Below are 25,079 nucleotides of genomic sequence, written 5' to 3' on the forward strand. Positions count from 1 at the left end.
TCCTCTCCTCTCCTCTCCTCTCCTCTCCTCTCCTCTCCTCTCCTCTCCTCTCCTCTCCTCTCCTCTCCTCTCCTCTCCTCTCCTCTCCTCTCCTCTCCTCTCCTCTCCTCTCCTCTCCTCTCCTCTCCTCTCCTCTCCTCTCCTCTCCTCTCCTCTCCTCTCCTCTCCTCTCCTCTCCTCTCCTCTCCTCTCCTCTCCTCTCCTCTCCTCTCCTCTCCTCTCCTCTCCTCTCCTCTCCTCTCCTCTCCTCTCCTCTCCTCTCCTCTCCTCTCCTCTCCTCTCCTCTCCTCTCCTCTCCTCTCCTCTCCTCTCCTCTCCTCTCCTCTCCTCTCCTCTCCTCTCCTCTCCTCTCCTCTCCTCTCCTCTCCTCTCCTCTCCTCTCCTCTCCTCTCCTCTCCTCTCCTCTCCTCTCCTCTCCTCTCCTCTCCTCTCCTCTCCTCTCCTCTCCTCTCCTCTCCTCTCCTCTCCTCTCCTCTCCTCTCCTCTCCTCTCCTCTCCTCTCCTCTCCTCTCCTCTCCTCTCCTCTCCTCTCCTCTCCTCTCCTCTCCTCTCCTCTCCTCTCCTCTCCTCTCCTCTCCTCTCCTCTCCTCTCCTCTCCTCTCCTCTCCTCTCCTCTCCTCTCCTCTCCTCTCCTCTCCTCTCCTCTCCTCTCCTCTCCTCTCCTCTCCTCTCCTCTCCTCTCCTCTCCTCTCCTCTCCTCTCCTCTCCTCTCCTCTCCTCTCCTCTCCTCTCCTCTCCTCTCCTCTCCTCTCCTCTCCTCTCCTCTCCTCTCCTCTCCTCTCCTCTCCTCTCCTCTCCTCTCCTCTCCTCTCCTCTCCTCTCCTCTCCTCTCCTCTCCTCTCCTCTCCTCTCCTCTCCTCTCCTCTCCTCTCCTCTCCTCTCCTCTCCTCTCCTCTCCTCTCCTCTCCTCTCCTCTCCTCTCCTCTCCTCTCCTCTCCTCTCCTCTCCTCTCCTCTCCTCTCCTCTCCTCTCCTCTCCTCTCCTCTCCTCTCCTCTCCTCTCCTCTCCTCTCCTCTCCTCTCCTCTCCTCTCCTCTCCTCTCCTCTCCTCTCCTCTCCTCTCCTCTCCTCTCCTCTCCTCTCCTCTCCTCTCCTCTCCTCTCCTCTCCTCTCCTCTCCTCTCCTCTCCTCTCCTCTCCTCTCCTCTCCTCTCCTCTCCTCTCCTCTCCTCTCCTCTCCTCTCCTCTCCTCTCCTCTCCTCTCCTCTCCTCTCCTCTCCTCTCCTCTCCTCTCCTCTCCTCTCCTCTCCTCTCCTCTCCTCTCCTCTCCTCTCCTCTCCTCTCCTCTCCTCTCCTCTCCTCTCCTCTCCTCTCCTCTCCTCTCCTCTCCTCTCCTCTCCTCTCCTCTCCTCTCCTCTCCTCTCCTCTCCTCTCCTCTCCTCTCCTCTCCTCTCCTCTCCTCTCCTCTCCTCTCCTCTCCTCTCCTCTCCTCTCCTCTCCTCTCCTCTCCTCTCCTCTCCTCTCCTCTCCTCTCCTCTCCTCTCCTCTCCTCTCCTCTCCTCTCCTCTCCTCTCCTCTCCTCTCCTCTCCTCTCCTCTCCTCTCCTCTCCTCTCCTCTCCTCTCCTCTCCTCTCCTCTCCTCTCCTCTCCTCTCCTCTCCTCTCCTCTCCTCTCCTCTCCTCTCCTCTCCTCTCCTCTCCTCTCCTCTCCTCTCCTCTCCTCTCCTCTCCTCTCCTCTCCTCTCCTCTCCTCTCCTCTCCTCTCCTCTCCTCTCCTCTCCTCTCCTCTCCTCTCCTCTCCTCTCCTCTCCTCTCCTCTCCTCTCCTCTCCTCTCCTCTCCTCTCCTCTCCTCTCCTCTCCTCTCCTCTCCTCTCCTCTCCTCTCCTCTCCTCTCCTCTCCTCTCCTCTCCTCTCCTCTCCTCTCCTCTCCTCTCCTCTCCTCTCCTCTCCTCTCCTCTCCTCTCCTCTCCTCTCCTCTCCTCTCCTCTCCTCTCCTCTCCTCTCCTCTCCTCTCCTCTCCTCTCCTCTCCTCTCCTCTCCTCTCCTCTCCTCTCCTCTCCTCTCCTCTCCTCTCCTCTCCTCTCCTCTCCTCTCCTCTCCTCTCCTCTCCTCTCCTCTCCTCTCCTCTCCTCTCCTCTCCTCTCCTCTCCTCTCCTCTCCTCTCCTCTCCTCTCCTCTCCTCTCCTCTCCTCTCCTCTCCTCTCCTCTCCTCTCCTCTCCTCTCCTCTCCTCTCCTCTCCTCTCCTCTCCTCTCCTCTCCTCTCCTCTCCTCTCCTCTCCTCTCCTCTCCTCTCCTCTCCTCTCCTCTCCTCTCCTCTCCTCTCCTCTCCTCTCCTCTCCTCTCCTCTCCTCTCCTCTCCTCTCCTCTCCTCTCCTCTCCTCTCCTCTCCTCTCCTCTCCTCTCCTCTCCTCTCCTCTCCTCTCCTCTCCTCTCCTCTCCTCTCCTCTCCTCTCCTCTCCTCTTTTGTCTTGTCTTGTCTTCTCTTCATTTCTTTTCTTTTCTCTTACTTTTACTTTTTTCCCTCCCAATGGGGGAATCTGGGCAAAGGAAAAAAATGAAATTAAAATTCCAAAAATAAAGTAGACCCCATAATATATGTTACCTCTTTCAGTTGTTGAGAAGAAAGCAAATTACTATTAACAGGCACTCAGAAATATTTGTTGCTCTGTTCATTGATTTGCCCCTGGTCTTTAGGGATATTCTGCTTATTTCTCTCTAATAATAGATCAGACCAAAGAGATTAGATGACATGTCCCCGAGGAGCCCCCTATCTTCAACCTCTAGACCCCTTTTTTGTTCCATTGGTGAAGGCTTCATTTTTTGGTTTGGGGAATTTTTTTCTTAAATATACCAGGCTAGGAAGAAGGGTTAAAATGGCTAATTAAACATTTGATGTGACAACTTGTTCTTTTGGGAACCTTTTGTTTTTGAGTTTATCTGATCCCTTGAAAGAGCCTGGGGTGATAGAGATGGTGAAAGTTCACTAAGAATTCCCCTTCAAAGGATGGCTAGGTGACTCAGTGGATGAAGAGTCAGGCCTCGAGACAGGAAGTCCTGGGTTCAAATGTGGCCTCAGACACTTCCTAGCTGTGTAATCTTGAGCAAGTCACTTAAAATCCATTGCCAACCCTTCTTCTGCCTTAGAACTAATATACAACATTGATTCTAAGACAGAAAGGATTTTAAAAAGAGAATAATAATTCTTCTTCAGTTTTAGTCACTTGATTCCACATTTCCAATCACTTCACTAGGGGCTGGAAGAGAGAGAGAGAGAAGAAAGGACAAAAGGAAGGAAAGGGAAGGGAAGGCAAATGTCTATTTTTGGAATTGCTCACCTGTTTAAGGGATGACTTGTAAAAAGGCACTGTGTTGTTTCTAATGATTAATGTTCATAAAATTCATTTATTCACTGTGGCCTCTGCACTGAGGCCTGAAAAGAACTAGGAAAAACAACAACAACTATTCTCTTAATTTAGTAGACCTCAGAATCCTTCTGCATAAATCTGTAAGACTAATCTTAAAAAAAAACAAAACTTTTTTTCATTTCTCCCCTTTTCCACACTCCAGAAAAAAACAACAACAAACTATCAAGGTTCCCCATTATCTACTACAAATCTAAACTGCTTGGCTTTAAAATTATGTTTATTTTTTTACTTTAAGGAAAAAAAAACTTTTTTTTTTTCTGTCCTAATAACAACTCTTTAAGACTGAAGGGCAAGGGCTAGGCAGTTGGGGTTAAGTGACTTGCCCAGGGTCACACAGCTATAAAATATTTGAGGTTGTTTTTGAACCCAAATCCTCCAGATTACCTGCCTGGCGCTCTATTCCCTGTGCTGCCCAACTGCCCCTGATTTTTCATTTAACAAACATTTCATCCCATCCTTAATTCCCCTCTTCAGTGAAACAAAAAGGATAAAACCAAAACCTTTGTCATTTGCAGTCAATCAAAACACATTACCTCATGGACCATGTAAGTTTCTGCATCTTGATTATCTCATCTCTTTGTTGGGAAGTAGATAACATGCTTTAGTGTCAGTCCTCAGACATCGTGCTTGGCTACCACATTCAGCTGAGCTCATCCGTCTTGACAGTGTTGTTTCTGAATCCGTTACGTGTTCTTAACCTTTCCATGTCAGAGATTCCCTTGGCAGTCTTCTCAGAGAAGGGACTCCTCAGAATAGCATTTAATACATGATTTTGTAAAGGAAACCAGCTATAGGTGTCCTTTCACATCACCACGTTCTGCACTGCAGCTTCAGTGTGTCATGGGGTGGCATAAAAAATTAAAGAGAATTCCTTGGGAGTTTTTCGGAAACCACAGACACATGAGGCAGCTGCCAAATGATGCAGAAAAGCTGTAAAAACTCAGAAATCCGTAAAATAGAGGTGTAGTTTTGTATAATATCAACATGTATTATCTTCTGATACATCATTTCTTTTTTAAAGTAAAAAGTTAAAGTTTTCAAAAAAAAACACACACACACATAAAAGGCAGCAGAGGACTCACAAATGCTAGAAATGTTCATATTAACCAACATAGAGCCTATGGCCAAATACTTAACCCAAATTTTATAATAAGGTACTCGAAAGACCCCATAGAAGAAAAAGGAAAATTTGGACTTCTTCTCTGCCATGAAGAGAGGACCAAAACGTTGTACGCAGATTTTGTAGATTGCAGGGGTACCGTCCCCCTAAGCCTCCATGACGGGATAACTGTACATGGAAACAGAACTATCAAAATACAGTTGTCCCTCGCTATATCTCAGTTCTCCGATTGCCGCTTCACAAAATCTAATTCTGTTTCATGGGGTTTTTGCTATACTGTGGAATTTTGTGCGTGAGGTACACAGTGGAAATGCAGATGGCCCCTCCTTCGTGGATTTTCACCCATTGTGGGGGTCTCTGGAACGTCACTCCCACCCTAGGGAGGGATCCCCGTAGAAGGAATTTAAGTTCACAGACCCCCGACTCTAAATGGTTCTCCTGTTCTTTTCCCTTCACTCTGCATCAGTTCCCCCAAGTATTCCTGTGTTTCTCTAGTTTCTTTTATCATTTTTTTTGAAACCTTCACCTTTTGTCTTGGAATCCATAGGGTGTATTGGCTCCATGGCAGAAGGGTGGTAAGAACTAGGCCATTGGGGCTAAGTGACTTGCCCAGGGTCACATAACCAGGAAGGGTCTGAGGCCAGATTTGAACCCAGGACCTCCCATCTCTAGGCCTGACTCTCCATCCCCTGAGCCACCCTCTTTTATCATTTCTGACAGGAATGGCGTTCTGTTAGATTCGCATCATTCCGGGGATGGGCACTGGCAGACCTCCCGTTCGTTACCACCACCAAGAGCTCCCCCACGTGTTTTTGCCCAGTGGGGCTCTTCACTCTTTCTTTGATCTCCCTGGAAGTCGTGGTATGGATGGGGCAAAAAGAGCCGTTTGGGGGGCTCGGCTCAACCTGGGCAGCCCCTTTCCCTCCCCACCCTTATTGTCCCCGCTCTCCCGCCAGGTCACGGCCGTGCCTGTGGCGCGCTCATTGCCTTCCCTTCGTCCTCCTTTCCCTCTTCCCTCCTGGGCCTTCTTGGGTTGGACTACAGTAGAGTGAGGCAGGGAAGGGCCTCTCGTGGCGCCCCCTCCTTTTACGGATGACGGGACCGAGACCCCCCTCGAGTGGGACGTGCCAGGGCCGCTCTAATATCCTGTCCACGAGGAACAGGGCCCTCGCGAACGGGGCGCTTTGTTTGGCAGAGAATGTTTAGCCGTGCTGTGGTTTTTCTTGTAGGAAAAACTTGTTCATCAATAAGAATGTGGGTCACACGACGGAGAGCTAGAAGGGGTAATAGGGACACACTCGTCCACCCCCTTTTTCAGATGAGGAAATTGAGGTACAAGCATGGCGGGTCCAGCAGGGGAGAGAGAGCCAGGCCTGGAGTCGGGGGAAGCTGGATTCAAATCTGGCCTTAGACACTTTCTAGCGAGTCCCTGAACCCCCTTGGCCTGCATGGATACTGATTCTAAGCCAGAAGGCCAGGGTTGAAAACCAAGAAAAGAAAGTGAAAGGGCAGAGCTTACTGCCTCTGAGGCAGGGCCTGGGCCCGTGGCTGCCTGCGAACCTCTGGCTTTATTTCTGCTGAGTGGCAAACGTCCCGAAGGATGGGGGCTTCCCTTCTCGTCCTCCCCAAAGGAACGATGGTGGAGGGGTGGCCAGTCGCTGACGCTGGGCTGAACCAGAAGGCCTTTCTGCAGAGCGCAGATCGGGGCCCAGCAGGCCCTGTGAGCATCCCTCGCGGCGGAGCCTGGCTTCCCCAGGTGCTCGCAGGCACGCCACCCGCACAAAGAGACACGGAACCCCCGATTCCTGACAAGAACAAATCTAGTTCTGGTCTTGACCGAATCCGCCTCCGGATGAAACTATGGGCACGTTCCTTGTTCCTCTCCGGAGCCCGTCTCTGGAGGGCGGTTTCTGTAAAGGAGAGCCCAGGGGAACAAGGAGCTGCAGGTAGATTCGGAAGATGCTCCGCTTGGCTTAGCTCCGCTGCTTGTTTCTTTTTCTCTGGGCCCGCCTGGGTCCGGGGCTTCATCCCTGGGAGCGGGTCCCGCTGACTTTGCTCCGCAAAGGAGTCGCTGAAGCAGAGCTTCCAGCGCTGGCGGGATGTCGCCTTCTAAAGGGTAAAGGGCGAGCTCGGGAGAAGGATCCGGGCACGACCAGCGCGGTTTTCTGGGCGATTTCCCCATACGAAATTCCAGCTTGGTGAATGGTCCTCTGAGGGGGAGCCTGAGCAGACTCTGGGGAGAACCCCAAAGCACCCCAGGGATCCCTGAATCCACCTCCTCCAGCTGGGAAAGAGATTGGGAAGAATCTCCTGAGGGCTGCCCCGGGGCTGGAGGCAGGGGAACTCCAGGGAATCCCTCTAAGCTTGGACAAACCCTTCTTTTCTTCTCTGCTCCCCCATCTCCACCCCAGAGGAAAGCTGCCTCCTGCTTGGGCAGGAGGCCCGGCGAGCTGGCGCTGAGCAGTCTATTGTGCGCAGAGGCAGAGGGCCAGCCTGTCTGCCACAGCCTGTCCCCCCCAGTGAAATCCTGAGGCAGCACATTCGGCAGCTTTCTGCCCTGATGCGACCAAGGGGCCCTGGGAGGTCTAGATGTTCATTTGGGGGCAGCGAGGGTGTGGGTCCTCGAAGGGGGATGGCAGGGTGGCTCCGTGGGGAGAGGGACAGGTGCAAGGCGTCCTGGGCATTTTCCTTTACTGAGTTTTTCTTGGCAGGCCGTTGGAATTCTTGAAGGTTGTTGCCTGCTTTTAACCCCGTGCCCAAGGACCTCGGGCTGTCTTTCACATGATTTAAGTTTTAGAAAAACGACTTCCTCTAAATCCATCTTCTAGGACGGAGGCCGAGAGCAGGCTCAGGCAGGGGACTTCCAGAGCGGGAAGAACGGGAGCAAGGTGGGCGCGGGCCCTGGCCGCAGAGTGGTGCCCAATGGGCACTTCCTGTAGGCACGTTGCGCCTCCATGGGCCTCCCCTTCCCCCCAGCCTCTTCAGGCCTACGCAGTCCCTGTCCTCAGAGGATTTCTCAGCGCAGAGGCAGGCTGGGCCAGCACTGCTACCGCAGAGCTACCTGGAGACGGGAGTCCAAAGATACAGGGTCATACAGGGACGACTGACCAGGGGAAGGTGGAGGAGGCTGCAGCCCGGCTCTGCAGGCCTTAGAGCCGGCCGTGCCCTCCTTCCCGGAGGTGCCAGCTCTGCCCCCCTCGCCTGCCTGGGATTGACTTCTCTGACAGGGAGGGATGTTGGCGGACTGGGTGGCATCAGGCCAGGAGGGAGGCTTTGCTCATTCCATATAAAAATGGTCATTGGGGTCTTGCCAGCTGCCCCCTCACCTCGCAGTTTGCCTAGGCCTGCCCCAACGGGAGGAAGGAGTCTCTGGGCTTTGGGAGAGCCGCCCCAGGGCAGAAACAAGAGACTAGTTACTCTGCCTCAGGGTCTTCAGGGACCCTGGAAAGAGTCCACCCGTTCGGATAACAGATAAAGCAGGGGGCGAGGATGCTTGTTGTCTAGGATCATCGTTTTCTAGAGCTGGGAAGAAATCTAGAATCCCCATCCTGTCCCCTCTTCTTTACTGAGGAAGCTGGGTATGGGGAAATGAAATGACTTGTCTCTCACACACATTGGAGTTATCTCAAGTGGAATTTGAACCCAGGACCTTTGACTCTAGAACTGTCCACATTTCATTCATTAACCCCATCTCTGTATAATCTGGGGCAAGTTCTCCTCTCTGTGCCTCCGCAAAGCCGCTCTGTGGCTCTAAGCGGACCCCCTTTCCCTGTCTGGGCTACTCTGCCCTCGTGTACAGAATGGAAGCTCTGGACTCGGCGGGCCTCTAAAGGCCCTTCCAACGCATCCCTCTCAAGTGCCTGGGGAGTAAAGGCTTTAAGACAAGGGCTACAGGCCGAGCCTTGGGCACGTCTCTTGGTCTCCTGTGTTCAGTGGCGCCCCAACGAGGGAATGGGCCTTCTGGAGGCTTTCCATAGCGTCAGTGGCCTTCTGGGTGGCGGGGAATCTGCCTCTCACTTTAATCACCGCTAGCCTCCCTGAGGGGCAGATAAATGGAAAATGGGAACGCTTCCAATTCAGTAAACATTTATTAAGGGTCTTCTGTGGGGGTGGTAATGGGGTGGGGATAAAAACATAAAAATTATATCCTTCTTGCCCTGAAGGATATTGTGTTCTCCTCCGGGAAGGGAGGGAAGGAAAGGCTATTGTCTGAGCCAGCCTCCGAGGATTAGGAGGAATCCGAAGGGCAGAGGGGAAGAACAGTGTATTTTGGGCACTGGGAGTCTTGTTGGATGGCGTGGAAGCAGGTGTTAGGATGGCCCATTCCGCCTGTGGAAGGGCTAGCCGGCCCCTTGGCCCCACCCTGGAGCTTGTTTAGAGGAATACCAGGAAAGGAGGCTGGGAAAGTCACTCTTGGACAGACGAGGCTGTTTCCTTCTTGAGATTTTGAGTGTCCGGCACCGGGAACAGGGACGTCCTTTACAGAAGTGTGGCTATCAGTATCAATCAGACTATTCGCCGCCTGGGGGGAAAGGAGTGGGGAAGGGAGGGAGGAAAAAATCAGAATTCTAAATGTCGGAAAACCATCCTCAAAAACTGGTAACTGAAAAAATAAGGAAATAAAAACAAAAACCAAGAAGATGCTTCAGGCAACTCCGCCAAGGATAATCTGGAGCGGAGGCTGGAAGTGGGGAGACGGTTTAGAAAGGTATCAGTAATCTAAGAAAAGGCTCGAGATAGGATGGTGGCCCTATGAGGGTATGAGGTAGTGCCTGCGAAGGGGCCTTGGCAGCTATTGATTATACATTATACGTCCCGCATACATGTGTTATCGAGGGGGCACCGTGAGAGAAAAGATCAACGAGAGCTTCAAGATTCTGAGTCTCATTGCTTTGGAAGGGGGTGGTCCTACCCCTAAAAATGGGGCAATGAGGGCGGCTGCCTCTAGAAGGGAGTCCTGGGTTCAAATGTGGCCTCAGACACTTCCCAGCTGGGTGACCCTGGGCAAGTCACTTAGCCCCCATTGCCTCGCCCTTACCTCTCTTCTGCCTTGGAGCCAAGACACAGTATTGATTCTAAGATGGAAGGTGAGGGTTTCAAAAAAAGAAAAATAAACAAAAACTTTTAAACGGGCGAATTTGGAAGAGGGCCGGATTTAGTAAGGTTAAAGATGACGGTTCTGTTTTGGCCGTGGTGGGTCGTTTGAGCTTCTCCGCCTCACCTTGTACCCTGTTTCCGTTGCAGAGATCCGTGCCCAACTCACGGAGCAGATGAAATGCTTAGACCAGCAGTGCGAGCTCCGCGTGCAGCTGCTGCAGGATCTTCAGGACTTCTTCCGAAAGAAGGCCGAAATCGAGATGGACTACTCGCGCAACCTGGAGAAGCTGGCCGAGCGCTTCCTGGCCAAGACCCGCAGCACCAAGGACCAGCAGTTCAAGTAAAGCGAGCCTGCCTTTCCTCGGGGGGTTCTGGCGGGGGCTGGACGGAAGGGACCCAGGCTCCGCTTAGGAGAGTGCTCGGCTGCTCTCGCCGTCCTTCCTTCCACCCGCCGCATCCCTGTAGAATGAATGGCGAGCTTGGAGAGGGATGGGGTGTCGCTTATCCTCCATGGCTTGTCTTTTTTGTTTTGACGTCAGCGTTTGTTCCAGATGAATAATAGAGAGGAGACAGAGAGCGCTGGGACTCTTGGGTGCTGCCTCAGAGTGATGACGCTAGGGGCAGGTTGGATGAGTTTTCTCTAGAGAGTGTCACGTCCGTATCTCTTCCACCACCATTTACCATGGATTTGTTTTTGTTTTTAGGAAACTGGGTATATGTAAGGGCAGCTAGGTGGCTCAGTAGACGGAGCCCCAGGAGGTCCTGGGTTCAAATCTGGCCTCGGACACTTCCTAGCTGGATGACCCTGGGCAAGCCATTTAACTCCATTTGCCGAGTCTTTACCGCTCTTCTGCTTTAAAACCGACATTCTGGGGCAGCTGGGTAGCTCAGTGGATTGAGAGCCAGGCCTAGAGATGGGAGGTCCTAGGTTCAAATCTGGCCTCAGACATTTCCCAGCTGTGTGACCCTAGGCAAGTCACTTGACCCCCATTGCCTAGCCCTGACCACTCTTCTGCCTTGGAGCCAATGCACAGTATTGACTCCAAGACGGAAGGTAAGGGTTTGAAAAAACAAACAAACCGACACCCCACTTTGATTGTAAGGCAGAAGGAAAGGGCTTTTAAAAGTGTCTTGGACACGAGAGCGGAAGGATTTTGGACCATTAGGAGCTCTGATGCAGGCTGTATAACTGTGGACGAGTCACGGGGCACCTCTGGGCACAGTGCTTGGCACACAGGAATGGTTTCAGAAGTGTTTCCTCATACGTCTGGAACTGGAGAGCAGACGCCTTTGATGCCTGCCTCGCAGAGAGTGTGGCCTCTGAGGAGATCCTAACTGTAAAGCACTTTGTAAATCACAAAGTGCTCCATAAATACGAAGTGGTAAGATCATGATTATGATTGTAAGTTAATGCACCCCTGCTGCCTCTCTCCAGGGCCCGTCTTTGAGGGTTACCTCCACTGAACTCGTGCTCTCCAAGGAGAGGGAACCGGTGTTTACTTAGCGATAAGGCACGCTTTAAACTCCATTTTTATCAGCCCATCCATTTAGACGAGGCGTCCCAAAACTTTTAGGGCAGCTTAAAGCTGGCTGGCTGGGAGGAGGCATCGGGAAGGAGTCAGTGGCTGGGGTAGGGAGAGGGGGAGGGGGAGAAAGAGAGGCAAGGATTAAAGGAAGACACTTTTGGAGACGTGCAGGGGCACGAGGAGAGAAGTGTAGAGGCTGAGAGGAGGGGCTAAATGACACGGCACCGTAGTTAGAGGATGTCACGAAGCTCTGAGTTCCAATTCACCTTGGACACTTACATGACTGAGCAAGTCACTTAATCTGTCTGCCTCGGTAAAAGGAGGATAATAATAGCACGTATCACCCAGGAGGAAAAAAATGAGATCACATTTATATGATGTTCTGCAACCTGAAAGCAGGAGATAAATACCAGCTATATTATGGATAATCATGATAATATTAATGTGGGGGGCATAGGAGAAGAAGAGAAGATTTGGAATAGCCAAAGTGAGTTGTGTAAGAGTCAATCGGTGGAGAATTAAAGTTTTGCTTTGTAGTAGCAAGAGCCCAGTTAACAGGTAACACACATTTGTAGTAAAGCCCATCAGTAAAGTTGTGGGACTTTCTCAAGCTACTTTCTTTAAAAGAATTGTTTAAACCTTTTTAACCTTTTAGAATCAATACAAGTATTGGTTCCAAGGCAGAAGAGTAGCAGGGGCTAGGCAATGGGAGTTCAGTGACTTGCCTAGGGACACACAGTTAGGAAGTGTCTGAGGCTAGATTTGAATGCAGGACTTCCCATCTCTATCTCCTAGCCACCCCTCAAGCAGCTTTCAGCAGCATAGAAATAGGACACACCAAGCAGCAGTCAAAGAGGCTGTGAGGTAGAGCAGAAAAGTCAGCAGAGGATCCAGGTTCAAATCCTGACTGTCATTTACTGGCTGTTTGACCTTGGGCAAGTCGCTTAATGTCTCTGGGCCCCCATCTCCTCACCTGTGAAGCAGTGGGGTTTGGGTGACTAACGGGGGCCTTTGGAGTTCTAGACATGTTCCTGACGGGGCTGGGGTCCCGGGCAGGTTGCTGGGGCCGGTGTTTCTGAGCCTTGTGGCGGTTGCACAAGGGAGGCAGAAGGAGCCAGTGGGAGAGCTGCCCTGGTCCTTCCTGAGCTGAGACTGAAGGGAGTGGTGCCTCAGGCCACCATGGCGAGGACACTGACGAGGGGGTTTCATAACTGACATTTACACGGAGCTTTAGGCTTTGCCAAGCACACTGTGCTCGGGCACGCGTTCCATCTTGATAACAGCCTCATGAAGCGGGTGATTTTATTATCCGTGTATAATAGATAAGAAAACTAGGACTGGAGTGGAGTCTTCTTTCCTAGACCTGGGCCCGGAGGCGGTTCCCTGGGCCTGGCCTGGGCTGAGCCGGAGGAAGAAGGGCGCCCACACTGCTTTTGCCTTGGGTTGGAGGGGGTTCAGAGGCGAGCTTTCAGGGACCCGGAGGGTCTCTGTTCTTGGGCACCCAGTGTCCTGCAGGTGTTTGGGGTGGGTCTAGGCCATGGAACCCGGCGTTGATGCTGAGGATCACCCAAGGGCGGTGGAGAGGTGCCCGGAGGGAACGAGCGGGATGGAGCATGTTAGGAACAAAGAATGAGGCAACAGACGTGGGGAAAGGAGGGAGAAATGGGTGAGCTTCGGAAGATGGGCTCGTCGTGGGTCCCTGCATAATCAAGAGAAAACAAGGAAGGTCTCTGGCCCTGGGGTCAGCTTTGGGGAGCCCCAGACAGGCAGGGATGGGCTGCGGCCTGGAGCATGGGCAAGACCAGACATGCTGGTTAGGGAGGCTCCGGGAAACCACTTAGTATTTACTTTGCCTGTTTTGTGTTTCTTTATCTGTGAGCATGGTCGTCTGTCCAGGAAAATGCATGCTCTTTATGGCAGGGACTGTGTCACTTTATATTTGTCTCCCCAGAGCTTAGCATGGTGCCTGGCACATAGGATGGCCTGAAAGTGGTATGACTGAGAGCCTCCTTTTTTCCCTTACTGTACCCTGGAGATGGAGTGGTGGTGGTTGTTCAGTCATTTTTTAGTTGTGTTCAAGTCTTCCTGGCCCCATTTGGGGTTTTCTTAGCAAAGATGCCAGAGGGAGGGGCAGCTGGGTGGCTTAGTGGATTGAAAGCCAGACCCAGAGACAGGAGGTCCTGAGTTCCAATTTGAACTCAGCCATTTCCTAGATGAGTGACCCTGTGCAAGTTACTGAACCCCCATTGCCTAGCCTTTCCTGCTCTTCTGCCCTGGAATCAATAGCTGCTATCAATTCAAAGACAGAAAGTAAAGGCTTAAAAAAAAATACTGGCGTGCCTTTTCCAGCTCATTTTACAGATGAGGAAACTGAGGTAAATAAGCTACTTGCCCAGAGTCACAGAGCTAGTAGGTGTATGGAGCTGGATTTGAACCAAGGAATTCCTGACTCCAGGCTTAGCACTCACATCTACTGCACCACCGAGCTGTGCCCCCTTGAAGATTGTATTTGGTTATCTCAGTCGTACCACTTCCAGGCCATCGGTAAATCTACCAACAAGCACTTATGAAGCACTTGCTATGTTTCAGATTTGAACCCAGGACCTCCTTTCTCCGGGCCTGACTTCCTTTTAATCCTCAAACAGAGAGACGAGGATGTCTAGAAAGGGAAGAACTGGGTCTGCGGACAGGGATAAATGTGAGCCTTTGAGTTCCTTTCCAGCTGCAGCTCTGGGAGGTGTGGAGGCAAGAAGGGCCTCATGGCCCAGTGGAGAGGCAAAGAGGCTTCCCAGGCCCTCCCTCCCTCCCTCCCCAGGGGGCTTCCTGGACCCCCATTCCAAAACGGGTCTGTGACGTTCCCTCCAATGAAACAGAGTGCTGCCCATCCACGCGCCCCTGCCTCCCTGAGCCTGGCAGCTGCCACCCAGCACGGTGGTGCCATCAGGAGAGCAGCAGCCCTGGGCAGACATGCGAGGGCAGAGAGGCTGGCCAGGGCCACAGGGAGGCCATCTGGGTCCGCCGCACCCTCTGTCAGCCCCGCATATTGGGTTAGGCCGGGTGTTTCATGAAGGCCTCTTGGTGCTTGCATTTGAGGACACACGCCACTCAACTGCCTTTTCCCTTGTTCTTGGAAAACCTTTCTCTGGAAGCTATTACCCAGGCCCCCTTGCTTCCTTCCCTTGTCTGCTTTGATCCGGCTCACCTTTTGTCCTCTCCCATGCTGAGCTCCGTGACTGCATGCCTCTTCCTTAAAAACCTCTCCAGAGAAAACTGATAAATAGAAATGAGGAAGACAAGAGCTTTGTATCTGTATACAGGTATCCCTTCTACATTGGGCGGGCGAGGGGCGGGACACCCCCATGATCTGGAAAGTCCACCTAAAATGTGCTGGTCCTCCCTTTGTACCAGAGAAAAAGTCCGTTGTTTTTTTCTTTTTTCTTTTATGGGGTTGTAAAATTTGGTTTAAGTTTTTGGTCCTAGGCCAGAGGTCATCCGCTGGTCCTTGCCTGTCATCGGCAGATTCTGTAAAACTCCCCTCAAATTCCCAATTAATTTCTTAAGCTGACCCACAATTTATCAAAACTGCAATAGGTAAAGTCAAAATGTGGAAGGGATACGTATATATCTTTTTGTCAAATGATGCCTTCCCTAATTGGAGGGGCATGTCAGGGAGAAGGGGAGTTAACTGAGAATCTTAATATTTTGGATGTCAAACACACACACACACAAAAACATTTTTAAAAAGAAGAAAACTATTTAAAAAAAAAGCCACAATAGCTCTATTTCCATTGTGCCATCCTTACTCTTTCTTCTCTCCCTCTCCTTCCTCCCTGAAACCAGTTATTTATAAGATGCTGCTGGCTTTGTTGCCAATGAATCTTCAGGGATTCTATCAGCCCCACCTTATTCACCCTCCATGGATCTAGACGGTGGCTTCCCCTGTTCCCTTGACCTGCGGCGTGACCGCTTTTTGTTGCCTCAATACCCAGACCGGCGAGATGACTCGGTTTCTATTCTCCCAGATTAATTTTTTTTTTTTTACGAGAGAGCCTGTTAAATGGTGGTAGAAAACCCTCACCGTGAAGATGTGATTGCATTTACATTTGGCTCCTTGAGGAGCAGAACTGTCTCCCTCTTTCATTCTGAGGCTTTGATTGTCTCTTTAAAGTAGGAGCTGTGTTCATATTGCCCAGCAGGGCTTTAATTGATGCTACACTGAGGGTTTTGTTTTTTTTTCCCATTGCAAATTACCTTTCGGTGGTTTCGTACTTGATTTTGATCTCCTACTTTTAATAGCTCATCGACTTCCCTTGTCTTGGGTTTTTAAAGGAGCACTCCTGCTCTCTTGTCCCTTTGGTGGCTCTTACTACTCCTCGGTGATGTTTTGTAACCCACTAAGTGTACCTCCGGAGTGTTGTCAACATCAACAGTTTATTTAGCACCTCTGGTGTAAGGCATTCATCCTAAGGGTGAGCCATCATCTCCATCCTGGAGGAACAGAGTGAATTAGGGGGTTGCTGCATAATTCAGTGCCAGACCAGGGTTCAAATCTGGCCTCAGACACTTCCTAGCTGTGCGACCCTGGGCAAGTCCCTTACCCTACCCTTTGCCTAGCTCTTGTCCTTTTGACTTAATAGTGGTTACTATGATAGAAAGTAAAGGTTTAAAAAAATTAGAAATGTATAAAGGACCATACGGTTTTGCAGTGCTTGACATATGTTATCTCATTCCATGTTGACATCCCCCTGTAGTATGTAGCATAAAAAATGATGCCCCTTTTATAGTGAAAGAAATTTAGTTCAATGGCTTGCCCATGCTTTTGGATTAGTTTTACAGAGGTTTTACAGAGGTGGTATTCGAATCCAAGCCTCTCTAGATTCGAATCTACCGCCTCTAACTCCTCGGGACTTTATCATCCAGTTGAGAAGTGAGATGTAAACAACTGAGCCTAAATACAAAACAAGACAGTTGTAGAAGAGACAATGAGTCCTGTAGGATGTCGGAGGACAGAGCAATTCCCTTCTAGCTGGACTGGTCAGAAAATATTTGACAGAAGAGGTAGGATTTGAAAGGGGCCTCGAAGAAGGGGAGAGACTACAGGGAGAAAGGGCTTTCTGGGCATGCCCAGGGGCACCCTTGAGAAGAACCTTGGTGCCTGGTGCCTCCATGTTCTTTCTTCTGACTCTCCCCTAAAGCCTCTGCAATTTGGCTTCTGACCTCATCACCCAACTAGAACTGCTCTCTCCGGGTGGATGGCGATCTAGTGGCCAGATCCAGCGGTCTCCTCTCCATCCTCATCCTTCTTGACCTCGAGGCAGTCTTTCCTTCTGATGTCCCCCTTCCATTCTCACTGGCTCTGCTGACTGTTTCTCCTCAGATTCTTTCTCACGGCTTTCATTCTTGTGCCCTCTGTTCGTGTCCTCCAAAACTTCAATCTGGGTCCATTTCCCTGGACCTCATTTTTCTCATCTATAAAATGGGGAGGGGGAGCTCTAAGTGATGTGTAAGAGACCTTCCAGTTTTAATTTGTGATCTTTTGAAAAGCAGAGAAACGTAAAGTGCATTCTGGTTATCCGTCCTCAACAAACTGGCCTAAGCATGGGCATGTTTGAATAGTAGTAATAACTCATGCTTTTATTATGTTTGACGGTTCTTTGAAAAAAATTTTAATTTAATTAATGAATTTAGACTATTTTTCCATGGTTACATGATTTGTGTTCTTTTCCTCCCCTCCTCCCACCCTCTCTCATAGTCAATGCACAATTCCATGGGTTTTACATGTGTCGTTGATCAAGATCTATTTCCATATTATTAATATTTGCACTTGGGTGATCGTTGGAGTCCACATCCGCAATCATAGCCCCATCAAACCATGCGATCAAGCAGTTGTTTTTCTTCTGCATTTCTGCTCCCACAGTTCTTCCTCTGGATGGGGATAGGTTCTTTCTCATAAGTCCCTCAGCACTGTCCTGGATCATCGCTTTGCTGCTAGTAGAGAAGTCCATTACATTCGATCGTACCACAGTGCATCCGTCTCTGTGTACAGTGTTCTCCTGGTTCTGCTCCTTTTGCTCTGCATCACTTCCTGGAGGTTGTTCCAGTTCACGTGGAATTCCTTCAGTTGAAGGTTCTTAAAAGACTTTCCTCACTACAGTCCTTTCGGGTGGATACTTCATTTTATATATGACTTATATGTGATTTCATTGATGTGCTTATATACTCTCTAGAATCATAGAATTCTGAGCTGGAAGGAACCTCTGAGGTCATCTAGTCCAAGTCAACTTGTCCACTTGAATAGGAATACCCTTTATGATATCCTCAAGGGCCTCTCCAGTCTTTGCTTAAAGACCTCCAGTGGGAGGAACCCACCCTCTCTGGCAACAGTATATCCTATTCCTGGAGAGCTATCATCATTAAGAAGATTTTCTTGCATCAAGCTTAAATTTACCATTTTGGATCTTCTGCCCATTAGATATTGCTCTTAAAAAAAAACAAACAAACAAACCCTGCATCCAACAGCATATCATAGTCTGAGTAGATGTTCCATTGTGTCAAACTCTTTACAACCCCGTTTTTGGAATTTTCTTGGGAGAGACCCTGGAGTAATCTACTTTTTCCTTCTCCAATGTAGAAATTAAGGCAAACCAGATTAAGGGACTTGCCTAGGGTCACGCAGCTAATAAATTGTCTGAGGCCAGATCGGAAGAAGGAGTTTTCCTGAGTCTTTTATCTTCTGACACTCAACCTATTGCACCTGGCTGCCAGTCAGCACAATAGGCATTTTTTATTCATTTCATTTTTCAGTCAATCAACTGGTATTTATTAAGAGCCCTCCATGTACCAGGCATTGGGCTAAGTACTAAAGATTTTTTAAAAAGAGGTTAAAAAAAGGCCTTGCTCTCTAGGAACTCCCATTCTAATAAGAGAGATAGCATGTAAACCATGAACAAAGAAATAAACAACAGGCAGGATAAACTGGGGGGTCATCCCAGAAAGAGTCAGGGGATGCCATTGGTGGAGTACTGGATTGGGAGTTGGGAAGAATCAAGTTCCATTCCAAACTCTGGCACTAGCTGGATGACTCTGGGCAAGTCACTTAACCTTTCTGGCCTCCATAAAATGAATGGGAAAAGGAAATGGCAGAGCCCTCCAGGATCTTTCCCAAGAAAACCCCCAAAGAGGTCACAAAGAGCTGGACATGATGGAAAATGATTAAAGAACAACACATCTCAGAGGGAAGGCGCTAAGGTAGCTTACTTTCTCCAAACTCTTCTGAATGATTATGGATCTCTTGGTAGTTTTGCAATGTTCAAGGGCTCAAGGCAACCAAGCGGGAGCATTTGGAGGCTCTTGCCCTCTCTAGGGTGTTCCATTAGGACTTAGCTTTGTGAATCCTCCAGGTCAGTGGCAGACACCTTTGGGGAGCATCCTTAGAAGGTCATCAGGCAAGATTCTTTCATTGTGCCTCTTGAAGAATATATAGGGACTTTTAACATATATGCGCAGGAGACACTTGGAGGAGAGCCTAGAAGGAAGAATTTTGTTTTATTGAATCAGTTGCAGGAATTATTATATTTTTATCACCTTTTCCAGGAGGAATAATGTCCATGATTTTCCTGAACATTTGTTATTCACTCCTCAGCGGCGCTTCGCTTAGGTCTCCTGAATTTTGTATGTTGGATCTGGCACAGCTTGCTCAACCTAACTCTGCTTTCTGGGGTGTCATCTCTGTTCCCTAATGTGCCACCTCAGGATCTGTGATGCAGGAATCCCACTGGGATGGCTCCACTGTAATACATGGATAAGGCAGTCTTTTATAGAACATGGGACAGATCTTTTCCATTTTTTATCTCTTTATTGTCCTTCTAGCCTTGGCTGTAAAAGCCCTTGAGATGATCTGGCTTGAATGGGATCTTCCACAAAGATTTCTTGCATTTGTTTTTTTATCTCACAGCTTCCCACTGTTTTATTGCTCCCAATTTTCTACCATTCTCCTCTATAAGATTTTATTAACAAATTCATAGCTAATCTAATATTGTCTTTGGCTGCAATATCTCTCTGTGATATATGTAGTATACATATCATTATCCCCACTAGAAGTTTGGACTTCATCCTATTAGCACTGGGATGTGTATGCCTGTGTGTGTTGGGGGTGGCAACTTAAGGGGTTTAGAGCAAGGAAATGATGTGGTGAAAGACTTTTAGGTGGACTTATGTGATGGGGGGGGTGGAGCCTAAAGATGAGGAGATCAGTCACTGAAGAGGCTGTTTTGTTTTTTAATCCTTACCTTCCATCTTAGAATCAATACTGTGTATTGGTTCCAAGGCAGAAGTGGGGGTCAAGTGACTTGCCCAGGGTCACCCAGCTAGGAAGTATCTGAGGAAGAGGCTGTTTCAATAAGTTGGGTGTGAGGTGAAGAGAACCTAGATGAGGATGATCATGATGGTGGTAATGGAAAAGAAGCAACAAACAAGAAAACATTCCAGAATAAGCATCTGTAAACCTAATGACTTGCTGTATTCAACAGCAAGCATTTCTAAGCACCCCCTCCACAGACAGCATTGCGATGGGCACTGGAGATAGAAGGACAAAATGGAAAGCATAGATATTGAGGAGGAAAGCGGTTAAAAAGTGACTCCAGGGGACCAGTCCGGGTGACTGGAAGAATGTTGGTGCCATTAATAGATCATTCAGGAGGAGTAGCAGGTTGGGGTGGGGGGAGAGGGGTGTTTGGGGGTGAATCTGATTTTAGGAATGTTAGGTTTGGGGCAGCGGCCGGACTTCTAAATGGGAATGCCCCATCGATAGCTGAATCCACAATGAGAACAGAGAAAGAGTGGACGAGGGTAGGGGGACACCCTAGAGAGAAGAGGAGAGAGAATGGGAAAGAACCAGAGAGAAAGAGAGAAGGAACGAGAGGGGAGAAAGAGACTGAGAAAGGGAAAGGACGAGAGTGAGAGAGGCTGAAAGAGCCCACAGAAGGAGGCAAGATGCTTTTGTGTCATCTGTGGCATTTGACCTGCTGGGACAGAGGGCAGGAGGGAGGCTTCAAAAACACCACTGTGTTGTTAATGCGCAAATTTTCATTAAAATTCCAATTAGCCTTGGTGTAGAAAGGTTTTCCTGGCGTGGAAGCTCATTTGGGAGTGCTAGGGGGAGGAAAAGAGACAGGAAAGCTCAGGAATCTGAGGAACCTTTGGACTTTCCCCTCCCCTTCCCTGGGAGGATGTATGTGTACTATTTCAAGAGAGATTCTTGAAGAGTCAGGACTTTGGTCCTGTTTCACACAAATGAATGGGCACATTTTGTACGATCCCTTTGTTCCACTTTGTTCCACCACTGATGTGTTTCCTCCTCTGAAGTCAGGCTTGTTGCTATTCATCAACCACATCGTCCGGCTTATGACCGAAAAGCAAAAAGCCTATCAGCCTACTGAGTGCCCTTCAGCTGTGATTGCAAAATAGGAAAGGGGTGGAGGGCCAGAAAATTCCCCTCAAGTATGGGGTGACACGGCCTAGGGAAGTGGGCAGCAACACGTGGCTTCCGGGAGAGCCCTTGGTCTCTTGGGAGTAGCGTGCCAGACCCGCTTTTGGAATAATGGTTTCCATGGGCAAGGTCCCCCAGATGCAGCATCTGGCATTGAGCAAGGGCTTGCTTCCTCTCCCCGTGTTTCCGCATGCCTTAGCTTGGGCATAAAGGAAGGTCCGGCAGCCAGGTGACCCCCTGGCCAGATGGGAGAGTGTGGCGGGGCTCTCGGGTGAGAGCCGAGAAGGCTCCTCAGAGGTGAAGGAGGCGGAACGGCCTGGCAAAGGCTCCATCAGGCGTGTGTCCAGTCGCTGTTGGCCATGCGGCAAGAGCTCTTCTTCCCTGTCACCCACCTCCCTGCCATTGTCTTCCTCTGAAGGAGCTGGCCCTGAGCCACGGCTCGCCCCTTTTCCTCTCAGGCCCCGGTTTGGTGACCATCTCCTCCTCTCTTGGTCTTTGCAGTGCTGCTCCACGGCACAGGCCTCAGTCAGAGCCCTGGGACCCGTCCGCCATGATAGAGCCGCTGCTCTATGAGCACGGGTAATTTGGGCCTTCTCCCCATCCCTGGAGAGCTACGTCGGCTTGGAGTGTGGGGCTAGCTCCCTTGCCCTGGAGCGTCCCTAGCCCTCCCTTCAGTCTTTGAGCTTGCCAAGGCAGAGGAAGAGAGCCCCTAAGACCTTGGGGAGAATGCCGGGAACAAGGTCTGCCAAGAGGGTCTTGTGAACCTGAGACATTCGGTGCCATCTTCAGCAAGAGATGGGGTCGGGGACCGGATCCCTCTGAACTGAAAGGAAGTGGGCTCTGGCGGCTTCGGTTCTCAAACAGTTGCAGCCAATTAAATGAATTGTCCTTAAACCCAATTTTAAAAGTCAGGAGGTGTGGCACCTTAACTAGTCACTTGTTTTAGTTGGGTTGGGTTTAGAAAGGAAGGGAGGATTTGATCTTCTCTTATTAAGGATGCTATCATTAAAAGGGGGATTCGAGGCTATTAATATAACAGAGACAGGAATTTAAAAAAAAAAGAATGGTATGCATAGAAAAGGGGGAAGGAAGACGTATTAGGGATTAGTTGGAAACAAGGTTATTTCAATCATGAAAAATTTAAAAAGGAGATAAATATTTTTTCCCATCAAAATAAATTTTCCCTAAGAAGAAGCATCGAGGTAGATTGAGAGGTGGGAGGCTCTAGATTCAAATTTGGCCTCAGCCACTTTCTAGCTTTGTGACTGTGCACAAGTCACTTAACCCCCATTGTCTAGGCCTTAATTGTTATTCTGCTTTGGAACCAGTACACAGTATTGATTCTAAGATAGAAGGTAAGTGATTGATTGATTGATTGATTGATTGTCAGGGGCAGCTGGGTGGCTCAGTGGTCTGAGAACCAGGCCTAGAGACAGGCGGTCCTACATATGAATCCGGCCTCAAGACACTTCCCAGCTGAGTGACCCTGGACACGTCACTGAACCCCCATTGCCTAGCCCTTGCTACTCTTCTATCTTGGAACCAATACATAGTATTGATTCTAAGACAAGATAAAGGTTTAGAAAATTGTCCCCAAGATCAGGCAGAAATAAGGACGTAAGCATCTAATTCATCCAAGTTTTTTGATCATATGTTTAGTTAAGAGACTGCAGCAAAAACTTTGATCTTACATGACACTGTAGGGTGATGCAGAGGGGTGGGACTTGGAACACATACCAGTCTAAGGGCGTGGTGATCATCTAAGAAGCTTTGGAAAAATGAATAAAATAATTTTTAGGAAGATCCAAAAGAAAATCCTTTTTACTGGTTTTGCCGCTCTTTCAACAATCACGAAATCTTCCACAAACGACCCACAAAAATTAAACAAAATAAATTACGCCTCCTGTTTTAAACTCAAGAAGGATCGATTCAGATAGAGCTTTTCCTTAATGTATTCTGGACCCAGGATTAGGAAATGGCCCGAACCTACAGGATTATCCTGGGCAGAAGAAGGCTGAGCCGTTGCCCAGTTTCTGCCTGAGCCCGGGCTGGCCAGGGCATCCTATCGGCCCTGCAGACGTCTTCCCTGGCAGCCTCTATCTTAAAGCAGAGGTTGCAGAACAAGTCTGGCAGCTCTGAGCCGAGCCTTGTAAACAACAGATGTTCATAACTAAGTTCTGGGGGGGGGGGGGGGGGGCAGGCGGGAGCCGCCTCTCTGGTGATGCCTGACATTCTTTGAATTTATGGGCATCGTGTTGGAGAATCAGTGAAGAGGGGTAGCCGGTGGTGATTGCAATCTGCCTTGTACAGGTGGAAATGAAGGCTGGAGTCTGTTTCTTTAGCAGACAAAGCACAGGATATTGATTTAGGTTCACACTGAACAGAACGGACAGCCCAGCCAGCCAGTTAAGAGGGAGCAGCACCTCGGCTTCCAGGCAGATTGTATACGGTGAATAACTTTGCTCAGCCGTGTTTGCTTAGCTCTCGCCTTATTTTGGCTCAGCTGGCTGTGGGTGGGATGGATCCTTCCAACCACAGACACACACACCTATTTGCCAACCAGGCTGTCTCCTCCTCGCTGTTATTCCCATCCAGATTCCTAGGACATCATTAGGCTCTTTCACCCTGGACTCTGAGGGGGGCTAACCTAAGGGTACTTTTCCAGTGTTTTGTTTTGTTTCAAAGGGGGTGGGGTTCTGATTCCAGGGCTTTACTGCTGTGTTTTCTTAAAAAAAAAAAAACAAACCTCCCCAAAATAGCAAATAAATGCCCAGGAGCCTGCTCCAAGAATCTTAACTGCTTTTCTAAGGTCTATGCTAGGCAGGGAGACTTAAGAATACTCACGAATTCTCAGTAGTCAATTAAGAAGTTGGGTTCTCCCATTAAGCCAAAATTAGAAAATCTTGTTATTATCTTTTGGTGTGATTTGGGGCTCCTTCATTACACAGAGGAAAAGGAATTGAACTCAACAAGACCATCCTTGGCATAGGAGTGCAAACAACCAAAAGGCAGAGATTGATCATGGTGTTCCACAGGAGTCAGGAAGGCAATAAGTTAATTAACATTTACTGTGGGCCCATGCCCCAATATTTGTGTGGGGGCGGCTGGGTATCTCAGTGGATAAAGAATCAGAGGGACCTGAATTCAAATATGGCTAGACACTTCCTAGCTGTGTGACCCTGGGCAAGTCACTTAACCCCCATTGCCTAACCCTTACCACTCTCCTGCCTTGGAACCGATACTTAGTATTAGGGGGTGGGGAGGCAGAGAGAGAGAGAGAGAGACAGAGACAGAGACAGACACACACATACACACACAGAAACACAGAGAGAGGGAGGGAGGGAGAGAGAGAGAGAGAGAGAGAGAGAGAGAGAGAGAGAGAGAGAGAGAGAGAGAGAGAGAGAGAGAGAGAGAAATACAGAGAGAGGGGAAAAGAGATAGAGAGGGACAGAGAGACAGAAATATAGAGAGAGGGAGAAAAAGAGAGAGACAGAGACAGAGAGACAGAGAGGGACAGAGAGACAGAGACAAAGAAACAGAAATATAGAGAGAGGGAGAAAGAGAGAGAGAGAGAGACAGAGAGACAGAGAGACAGAGACAGAGAGACAGAAATATAGAGAGAGGGAGAAAAAGAGAGAGACAGAGAGAGACAGAGAGACAGAGAGGGACAGAGAGACAGAGAGACAGAAATATAGAGAGAGGGAGAAAAAGAGAGAGAGACAGAGAGAGAGAGAGAGAGACAGAGACAGAGACAGAGACAGAGAGACAAAAATATAGAGAGAGGGAGAGAGAGACAGAGACAGAGACAGAGAGAGAGAAGGAGAGAGAGAGGGAGAGAGAGAGAGACAGAGACAGAGACAGACAGAGAGGGAGGGACAGAGACAGAGACAAAGACGTGTATATTATAGATGCGAATGAAGCAAGAATATATTGGGTTCTACTAGGTTAGTCATTACCATCACTAACAAACATTTATTGAGTGTTAAACAGTTGGGATACAGCCCATATCCCTAAGGGGCCTTATGGGCATGGTTGAGGAATTAGAACATATACATAAAAAGGATACTAATATGCGATCGTATGTGGTGTCAGATTAATTGAGGAAGTTGGAGGAATGGTTCTAAACATCCACCGCTACCCCAGAGTCAGGTTTTGTCAGCCATTTCTTAGCAGCAAAGTCCCTTCTGTTTCTTGGAGTCGGTCACAAGTATTTAACCTGAAAGGAGACATGTACCTGTTCTGCATATTTCTACTCTTTTTGGCAGCAAGTAGGGTGCCTCCTCCTCCAAAAGACTTCAGAAAGAATCCTAGATGCTGGGGAAGTTGCTTAGATAAAGCCTGCATCCCGGGATCAGTGAGGTGACTCGGCAGATTGAGAGCCAGGCCTCGGGACGGGAGGTTCTGGGTTCAGATTTGGCTTCAGACACTTCCTAGCCTTCGGGATGTCCCTGAACCCCATTTCTTAGCCCTACTGCCTTGAACTGA

General features: G+C 49.3%; 1 protein-coding gene across 13 annotated transcripts in view; it reads left to right on the top strand.

Annotated features, from left to right (window-relative positions):
• Nucleotides 1-25,079, top strand: part of SRGAP2 (SLIT-ROBO Rho GTPase activating protein 2) — a 239,853-nt gene that overhangs the window by 85,860 nt on the left and 128,914 nt on the right. For all 13 annotated transcript variants that reach the window (XM_056815828.1, XM_056815827.1, XM_056815826.1 and 10 more), the window contains one exon: nt 9,729-9,921. In XM_056815828.1, the coding sequence (XP_056671806.1) occupies nt 9,729-9,921 (193 nt within the window). The remainder of the gene's footprint in view (nt 1-9,728; nt 9,922-25,079) is intronic.

This window comes from Monodelphis domestica, chromosome 2 (assembly GCF_027887165.1).
Source record: "Monodelphis domestica isolate mMonDom1 chromosome 2, mMonDom1.pri, whole genome shotgun sequence".
Classification (NCBI taxonomy): Eukaryota; Metazoa; Chordata; class Mammalia; order Didelphimorphia; family Didelphidae; genus Monodelphis; species Monodelphis domestica.